Raw genomic sequence first — 9,787 nt, 5'->3', positions numbered from 1 at the left:
CACCCGCATTAGGACAAACACCCGAAGGAAGATAAAAGGGATTTCAAAGAGAAAATGATCGAACCTCCAAATTAAATCCTGCTGCTTCTACAAGCATCTACATCGCAGCTTTTGCATCCAGATTTTGTCCAAAAAAATCCACAACCATCTTCCTCTTAAACACTATTCCCATTCAGAAAAAAAAGCAAGATCGGTGACAAAAGAACAATGCCCGAATACTTCGGCGATAAATCAACATCCGAGACAACATGTTCGAACCCACACATACTCCGGGAAAAAAAGATCCCGTCCCATTAGCTAGCTCCACAAAAGATAACCGAACCGAAATCCCACAAATGGATCAATTTTCCCCAAGAAGTACCTTATCATAAAAAAATTTATAATGTCTTTTCGATATCAAGTGTGAATGAACGAATACTGTTGTTTGGTTCTGTCCTTGTATAATATTGAAGTGGAAGATGAGTACTAAAATGAGTCAAATTCAAAACACGAGCCCGCCCAGCCCAGTTCCTAATAATTGTTAATTTACATGCACTCTCCCCATACGTGCTAACCAATTAAATAAAATACTTACAGTCTGTCGCCACCATTTTCGTACTGTATTCAACAAAGTAAAGTACTTCTACATGAAATGTGGTTAAATATTAATCATTGGATCATCAAAACATATTTAATTTCCATAAAAATATATGAGTCTCACATAATCTAATGATGTGGTCAAATATTAACCATGAAATCATCAAAACATATGTCAATTTCCATAAAAATATATGAATTCTACATAATCTAATGATATTAAAATATAAGGAAAAACACTCCAAATATGTATACACTAACCCTCCCCTCCGCATCATCCCGATCCACACCACACACATTGCACACGCTACCTTGTACATATATATAAATATAATATAATATAAATAAATGATATGTACATATGCAAATATATATGATTTCATTTCTGCAAACTGCAGTAGGCACAAGCATTATTATGCATAAATAAATAATCCCAATAGTAATTTTTGTATCTGCTAATTAACTCCACTCCCATCTTTTATTTACAAATTCAGCATCGCAAAGACTCCATTTTTATTGTGTAATTGTTTGGCCCTTTTTTTCTTTCTCTATTTCCTATTCCCTGAGTTTCAGAGCTGTTTGTGGGAAACGATTTGTTGTCGGATCCATGAATTTAAACGTTAATTGGAATCATATATAAGTGACGGGGCGGGGGTTGTTTAATGTGAATATTGTTTTTGAATATATATATATATATTATTATTGTTGTTATCGATAATCAAGATCGAAAAATGCGGGTGAAGGAACTGCACCCTTTATGTTGCATAACGTTGGAGAGTAATCCGACGATGGGGGACGCGTCGCCGGAGCCGAAGCTCTTGAGAGCCAGGTCTGCGTTGGATTTCTACGGCGGCGGATCTGACATCAATGCCGGCCGATCTGACGTCAGCACCAGCACTAGTGTGGCGGGGATACTCAACAAGTGGACCAACTACGGAATGGGCTGGCGATCCCGATGGTTCACCTTGAGAAGCAACGGAGTCCTCTCTTACACCAAATCTCGCCGCCCCGACGCGCCGCCGGGGAGCGACGTCGTTCTCATTGGCTCCCCCTCCGGTACCTGCCGTAGGAGTGGCAGGAAACAACACGGCAGAAGTGTCGGCATTGTACAGTTGAAGGTCAGTAAAATTCTCGAGAAATTTATGAACAAGAACACGAATCTATCTAGTCAATCAAAATGTAAATATTTTTCTAAAGCGATTGAATGATTTGACAAGAAATTAAATGTGCATCGGGGTGGGGAAGAAGAACGGAACGAAAGTGGGGGCTTGTCTCTTTTGAATGTACTTAAAAAAAAATGAATTTTTTTCCACTATAGGCCATGAAATTTGTTTGTAAATTAAATTATTCCGAAATGGCTTTGAAACTGGAAACCCTTTTACTCCCAATATATTTACTTTCTATTAACATGGTTTTTAAGATTTTCTTGAAATGCGTTTTATATTCTTTCTTTTTAAGAAAAAAAAAAACTGGGTGTTAATCGAAAGTGGGTCACATCAGCAGGTGGAATTATATTATAGGCCAAAGGATAGGGCAAAATTGTGTAGCCTAGTTAAGTTTTCTTTTCGTATGGTCACATCAGATATTTTGGGTTTTCTTTTTCTTTCCTATTTCTACTTTCGTTTTTGCTAAATTTCTGTTTCAAGATATTGATGTCAATTTTTTATGTTTTTTCCGTCTAAAGCTATCATTTTGTTTACTATTTTCAGTCATCTGGGCACGGTAAAAGCAGCTTCTTGAAATTAAAAAAAAAAAAAAAAAAACTTTACAGCGCTCACGAATGGCAGATCTTTAAAGTTTGGTCAAAATAACGTGGGATTGCTTCTTTATTTGGCCCCCCTCTTTTTTCGACTGTAAGAATGGACTATTTGGAAGAAATTAGAGAAGGAAAATGATTTTAAAACGTGAAGAGAATATTCTTGCTTCCTGTGGTTTTTATACTTCGTTAAGTCCGAATACAAAAGTAAACTACTGTTCGTTGTTCTGAAACTTTTTCATTGTCCGTTCAAAGAAATTTTCTGTTTGCATCTAAGGATATATGGGTTTTCTTCTTGTTGAAAGGTAATGTTTTTGTATGGTGTTCCCATTTCGAATCGATACAAGTTTACTGCTGCAAATTGCCATTTGATTCGCATATTCCCAGTTTTTATATTAAAGTTTTAATTTAGGTGGGAATAAACTTTTCTTGGGTTGCACTCCTGCGAGGTTTGAAAGTAAAGGATGAAGTCCATTTAAGATTCACATAAGTTCTATCCGGTTCCATGTTTTCCCCAGCCAACTCAGTCATAGTACCCTTTGTTGGTTTATGGTTAGGAAATGCAGATTGCTGTTGTGTGTAACGAATTTGTGTGTTTCTAGGTTTCATCTTTTCGCGAGAGTAAATCTGACGACAGGAGGTTTTATGTGTTTACCGCAACGAAAACACTTCATTTAAGGACCAATTCTAAGAAAGAGAGAGTGGAGTGGATACAGGCTTTGATTTCTACGAGAAGCCTTTTTTCATTGAGACCGCAGAACGATAGCATCCCCCTTTTAACTAGATCTTTGACAATATCAACCGAAAGGCTTAAGGATCGATTGCTCGAGGAGGGGATTGCTGAGGGGCTTGTCGAAGACTGTGAGCAGATCATGCTCTCCGAATTTTCAGGCATACAAGGACAGTTTCAAGCTCTTTTCAAGGAACGTTCCAATTTACTTGACACGTTGAGACAATTGGAGGTATGATTTTTCCTAGTTGTTATGGTTAACTTAGTAAAGAGATCAACTTTTTTACTTTTTCTCTTTACTGCTTCCATATAGTTTTTTTGCTTGAGGGTTAACGATTGTAGTTTGTATTTTACATCTTATCAAGAAGTTAATGTAGTTTTGTCACCATTGAGTAAATCATAATCAGCCAATTGTTCCCCTTAGTGATATGAAATAATAAAATTAATTCACAGCTGCATTTTCGCATTTATTCTGAGTTGATAACTCGTTTCATTTAAATATTGGATTTTTTGCATCATTAGGGGGAATCAATTCATGAATCTCATAAGACATGTCTCATGAAACAAAGAACCTTTTTTTCTAGATTTGAAACTAAGAGTTTTTAATACCACTAAACTTGTTTCTTATTATCTATTTACAAAGGCTATAACCTGCTGATGAAGACCCCATCGTCATATTTGGTTGGCACGGAGTTTTGTTTGCCATTATCATGATTTTCTCGAGCGTGTATTTATTTTGGTAGTTTCTTCTTTATTAGGGATTGCCTATAAAGTTCTCCAAATCCAATACAGTCTGCTTCTGTAGCATCATGCATGTGTTTGAATAGGAAAACATGTGAATTTCATTTTGCTTTTTCAGGCAGCAAATATTGAAGCTGAAGCTTCTGGACTAAATGATGGAGAATTCCACTCAATGAAGCACGACTATACTAATGTGGCCCGAGGAAAATATAGTGGTATTTCTTTACCCTTATTTCAACCCCTTAAGTATCAATGATAATCCTTGACACGTCAAATTTTCTAATTTTTCATTTTAGTTTCGTGAAGCCTTCTTAATGTACAGAATTAGATGTATCACAATATAATTTCTCTTTTATTCTTGTTCTTATCTTCCTAATGTGGGCTATCTTTGGTTTGATCGATCCCTGTGTGTTGGCGGAACATGCATTTGTTTAGAAGTTTTAGATTATATTTTTTTGTGTGCTATTTCTATATCCTTCTGATATAAATTCTATTTTCCTATTTGTCCATACATCGTTGCTTCCATTAATTGAAGCCTAAGCCTCGTGTGGGCGTCGGTGTAGCCAGAAATTGAAACATGGTACCTGGTTTAGTCTACGACTATTTTAAAAAAAAATTAAGTTGCTACATAACCACTAGCTCTAATTTTTTGGTATAACAACATATGATATTCAGGCCAACAATCGGTAAATCACTTATTTTGTTATCTTAATTTGCAAGTCAGTATAATTATTCGAATGAACTACTGCCACTGTTGCATATATAGCTGCTAGATAGGTTAGAAAGATTTGGATTGCACGTTATTAATAAAACGTTTGGTGCAAATGAGAAACTTCTTGCAAGTAACTTACAAGGCCTGATAATTGTTAGAAACTTTGTCAAAGAGAAAAGCCATTCGTAAAGAATCAAGAATTATTGACGTCTCTTTGTTGTTAACTTGGATCACAGAATTTAATGCCAATGTGTGTGAATATGTAGCATATTGCTAAATATTTCTTGTACTTGAAGCAACCAAAAAAATAGTTATTTTCCTTTTAAAGATCCTCAATTGATGAAAATTCTTCCTAACATCTTGGTTTGATAACAGAATGGAGCACTACAGAGTCATCTGATGATATTGAAAAGCAAGATCTCGAGGAAGCATCAGACGAGGAGGAAACTCATTTCTTTGACACAAATGAGTTTTTTTCTGAACCAATAAATCACATGGATGGTTTTCTGACGTTTGAAAATCCAACTGACTCTACTGCTGACAATGTTGATAAAACAGTAAATTGTAGATACCCATACGTGGAAAGAAGAAAGAAGCTACCTGATCCAATTGAAACGGAGAAAGGCGTCAGCTTATGGTCTATGATCAAGGACAACATTGGAAAGGATTTGGCTCGTGTCTGTCTCCCTGTATACTTTAATGAGCCGATATCATCTTTGCAAAAGTGCTTTGAAGACCTAGAATATTCTCATCTTTTGGATCAAGCATATGAACATGGTAAAGCGGTAAGGTCTATTTAGTTTACAAATCGTGTTTCTTTTTGCATCTTTATGATAATAATGCACCAACCTTCCATTTCTTAATCACTTCTTTCAAATTGCAGATTAGTTATAAATGAGGCACTTCAATTTTGGTAATCATTTTGGGTCAATTACCGGATCAAAATTGTGAAAAAAAGACTGCAATAGTCCACTTTTAACTTTTCAATTTCTCTTTTGGATTGCTATCATTTTTGAAATTTATTTCTTAAATGAGCAATATTTCCAAGTATTTGACTGTGTTGAGTGTGATCAGTCAGATTCTTCAAATAAATATCCTAAATCTATTGCCTCTTAGACGATTCTGGTATTTTTGAAGCTATAATCGTTGTTACATGAAGAGATTATGAGCAGTAATAATGATCACCACTACTGTTTGTGAAGCTGCCTGTATGGCACGATTATGAAAATGTGGCACTTCATTACTCTTACAGGTTAAAAGATTTGAATTATATCGTTACCAACAACAAATTTTGGTGCAGCAAGAAATACTCAATCCTACTTATAGACATTATATTTCCCGACTAATTTGAATCTTTCGAATAACTAGATTGTGAATGATACATTAAAGCTTCATGCCTGTAATGAACAAATATGATGTTCCACCAGGGGAACAGCCTGTTGAGAATTTTGAATGTTGCTGCTTTTGCTGTTTCTGGATATGCTTCATCAGAAGGGCGACTCTGTAAACCCTTCAACCCTTTACTTGGTGAAACTTATGAAGCCGATTATCCAGATAAAGGAATTCGATTCTTCTCTGAGAAGGTGATTGTGCAAAGAATAATATCTCCATTTTAATTGACCCATTTTGAGATGAGCTAAACTTTTCTTGCCCAATTAGCAAATTGTCATACGCAAGCATATTGACCTGATCACCTGTTGTCAAGTTATTTTTTCAATTGCTGAAGGATTAACAATTATACTTTTACCTTGAATTTTCTTGAAATAGGTGAGTCACCACCCCACTCTCATTGCTTGTCACTGTGAAGGTAGAGGCTGGAAATTCTGGGGGGACACTAACCTTAAATCTAAATTTTGGGGAAGATCGATTCAACTTGATCCCGTTGGAACTCTTACTTTGGAGTTTGATGATGGGGAAATCTTCCAGTGGAGCAAGGTGCAGAATAGCCTTGTATATTTGGCTGCATTCCAGGGTTGATTGTATACATATAGTTAAATCTTCGTATTACTTTTTCTCAGGTGACAACAAGCATATATAATCTAATTCTAGGTAATATATACTGTGATCACCATGGGACCATGAATATACAAGGTAATCGCCAATACTCATGCAAACTCAAGTTCAAGGAGCGATCTATTCTTGAGCGGAATCCTCACCAGGTAAGTACATTTCCTATATGCACCTTTGGTCGACTTTATTCTTTGAAGCCAACAAATTGATACTTAACAGAACGTTCGTTCTGTTTGCTGAAATTGAGCCTTAAAGCCACATTTTGTCTTTTTTTAAATGCGGTTTTAGAAGTGAAAGTTCAATTAAACACATTATATTAAGATCAAAAGGTGTTATTTTGAAAGAGCTTCTCCATGCAAATAAGATTTCTTCGAACTTCGAAGATTTTTCAAGTAAACCACTATACTATCTCAATAGGTTCATGGATTTGTTGAAGATGCAATGGGGAGAAAGGTTGCCAGCTTATTTGGGAAGTGGGATGAAAGCCTTTACTTTAAAACTGGAGATGGAACCGCGAACTCGAAAGATTGGTCGGAGTCATCTTTGTTGTGGAAAAAGAATGACCGGCCTCTGAACATGACACGCTACAACCTTACTTCTTTTGCAATCACACTCAACGAATTGATGGCGGGTCTGAAGGTATTGATGGCCTACTAGATAGTTTATTGTCCTTCTGTTTTTCTTCTGTCGGGCAGAGTAGTCGGTGCTCCTAGGACTTTCCAGGAGCACTGGCATTGCATAGGCACGCCATTCATAAAGACAAGGGCCAGGCTTGCAATGGGTCTGTGCGTTCTTCCCCTTCATGGTTCTGTTGATGTGTATAATATGCCTAGGTTTTGTATTATCAAGTTTCGATCAAAGCCCAACCTACATGCAATAACAAACACTCAGGGTAGCGGTGCTGATAATTTGTATTTTTTTCTATGGCATTTTTAGGTTTTTTTTTTTTGCTTTTTGATTTAATTTAATTTGTATTTCTAGTAAATCTTTGTATATAAATCTACTACTTGTCAGCGAAATTTATTAGTTACTTTTCATATGCCCTTCTTCGAATTATTTTATTTTATTGGCTTAAAATTTGATTTTAGGGGTTTATTGGCTTAAAATTTGATTTTAGGTGTGAATATTCATTGGTAACATATGTAAAGCATAATTTATTGCTAAAAATCTTAGTTCAGGATCTATAACTGCTACAAGTTTAAACTATTTATCATGCTTGTTTATTGCTACAGTTTGTTATGCCTGTTTTATAATTATGGATGAAATCCTTCAGCTTGGTGAACCTGATAATAATTTATGGGCAAAATTTTGTTTATTGTTTTAATTGTTTGTTAGATAGTGAACTTGTATAAATGGAGATTTTTTTGGCTATTTGATAAAACATCCACTTATGTCATGTTACACGTCTGTTACATCAAATATTCTTTTATAGTTTTATCTGATGTCGTCTATTTTCATCATGGATGAAGGAGAAGCTCCCACCAACAGATTCGAGACTGAGACCGGACCAGCGACATCTTGAGAATGGAGAATACGACAAAGCAAACACTGAGAAGCTTCGACTGGAGATGAGACAAAGAATGGTATGTGTAATTCTGTTTTCTTGACCAAATTTTGTTGTATCTTGGATTATGATCATGACCGCGACCAAATTTTGTTGAATCTTGGATTATGATCATGACCGCAAACTTACACATTTAATAACTTCTTATTCTCTTATAACAAAGGTGCTTTAGTTCTGCTGGACTTCTATAAATTAGCATATGTTTAAAGATTTCACAATCCATGGACACTTCACATGAATCTACTTTTTGTTCTAAAATGATCGTCTTTTCTTTGATTCATCGGTGGTCGAATCAAACACTTCCGGGTCCCAAATATCTAGAAAAAACGAATAAAGTCTTATCTGCCCTCCCCTACATTTGACAACGGTGGAAGAAAATTGTATATACGCATCAATACATCTTTTTCTGCAGTCGAGGAAGTTGCAAGAACACGGTTGGAAGCCGAGATGGTTTCAAAGAGACGGTGAAGGCACCTTCCGATTCGTGGGAGGGTACTGGGAAGCTCGAGAGTTGGGGAAGTGGGATGGATGCCCCAACATTTTTGGTGAAATTAACGAAAGCCTCGTTGATTCGTTTAAAGGTTCATGATTCCTTGAAAAGGTACACATATGATTTTTCAGGTTTTTGTGCGTGATTCATGTCATTATGAATGCTTTGTTCAGTCTCAAAAAACACGGACTCTTCTTAAATTGTTTTAGCCTCTAAAATGTTTTATGATTTTGAGACACATTTAGGGCGCATGGCCTGAGTACTAATGAAAATATTTTCTTTTAGGAAAATGACGACCCCACTGTAGCCAAGATTTGGCAAATTAAATTCAGCATCAATACTTCTTCGATTTCAGAATTTCAAATCGCCGGAAATTCGATCCTCGCGATCCAAATTATTTCCTCCCTCACCGGACCAGTTTTTTGTCTCTTGAAAATTTATTCTAGTTTGCAGCTTACTAGTTGCAAATCAAGCAATTGTTGTAAGATCTTATTATTTTGGAGTAGCGCTCCGAATAAGGAAAAAGTTGTATAGCTATCATCTTTTAGTTCGATGGTAGATGTTGTAGAGGAACCAAATGATACGTTGCAGCTCAGTGTAGCCACTTCATTGACACAACATTTTGTTTAGAGCTGTGAAATGGACTGAGCTTGTCGACCCGCCCCTCATTGGTAAATAGGTTGGAGGTGGGTTGGATTGATAATTTCTCAGCTCGTTTAAATGACACGACAACTCTGGTGAGTTGTGGTTGGTTGTGGGTCAAACAGCTTCGTTCCACCTAATATAACTAAAAGATGGTCAAGTAAAGTATGGTTGGTAATGGTCCACTTTGGTCTGTCCGGCTAGATGTCAGATTGTGGCGAGATGTAGGTCGTCGTACCTTATTCATCAGCTTGTTATGACGGCTCTAATTTTATTCAACGAAGATTTCAATAATTTCTCAACTTTTTCTTTTTTTTTTCAATTTAGGAATGCCAGTGTGAAGTGAGGTGCGTGGTTTCCAATAAAAATTTACTCGTTTCTTAAAATCAGGCATAACATAAGCGCCTTATTGGAAAAAATAAAAATAAAGTTTCCCATTTGCTAGCGTCTGCAACTTAATTATTTATTTTAGTCTACTTATTATTTATGGGGCAAAAAAATATCATGGTGAATATTATATTTGTCTCAATCTCATAAATAATATTTTAAAAAGATACTTTCTGCAT

General features: G+C 35.9%; 1 protein-coding gene across 1 annotated transcript; it reads left to right on the top strand.

Annotated features, from left to right (window-relative positions):
* The first annotated feature begins 963 nt into the window (after window positions 1-963).
* On the top strand, window positions 964-9,236 carry LOC140879164 (oxysterol-binding protein-related protein 2A). Its single transcript, XM_073282828.1, has 11 exons — window positions 964-1,694; window positions 2,935-3,294; window positions 3,922-4,018; window positions 4,891-5,300; window positions 5,943-6,098; window positions 6,283-6,450; window positions 6,534-6,674; window positions 6,943-7,164; window positions 7,995-8,108; window positions 8,502-8,690; window positions 8,865-9,236. The coding sequence occupies exons 1-10, from the start codon at window positions 1,308-1,310 to the stop codon at window positions 8,676-8,678; spliced, it is 2,232 nt and encodes a 743-aa protein (XP_073138929.1). The 5' UTR covers window positions 964-1,307; the 3' UTR covers window positions 8,679-8,690; window positions 8,865-9,236.
* Window positions 9,237-9,787: the final 551 nt, after the last annotated feature.

Source organism: Henckelia pumila, chromosome 1 (genome assembly GCF_033568475.1).
Source record: "Henckelia pumila isolate YLH828 chromosome 1, ASM3356847v2, whole genome shotgun sequence".
Classification (NCBI taxonomy): domain Eukaryota; kingdom Viridiplantae; phylum Streptophyta; class Magnoliopsida; order Lamiales; family Gesneriaceae; genus Henckelia; species Henckelia pumila.
This window is presented reverse-complemented; position numbering and strand designations above follow the sequence as displayed.

Excerpts from the sequence above, each read along its gene's own strand:
- LOC140879164 (XM_073282828.1), top strand. The coding sequence starts at position 1,308 with ATGCGGGTGAAGGAACTGCACCCTTTATGTTGCATAACGTTGGAGAGT. Across the intron at positions 7,165-7,994 it reads AATTGATGGCGGGTCTGAAG|GAGAAGCTCCCACCAACAGA; the intron begins GTATTGATGGCC and ends TCATGGATGAAG. Across the intron at positions 8,109-8,501 it reads TGGAGATGAGACAAAGAATG|TCGAGGAAGTTGCAAGAACA; the intron begins GTATGTGTAATT and ends CTTTTTCTGCAG.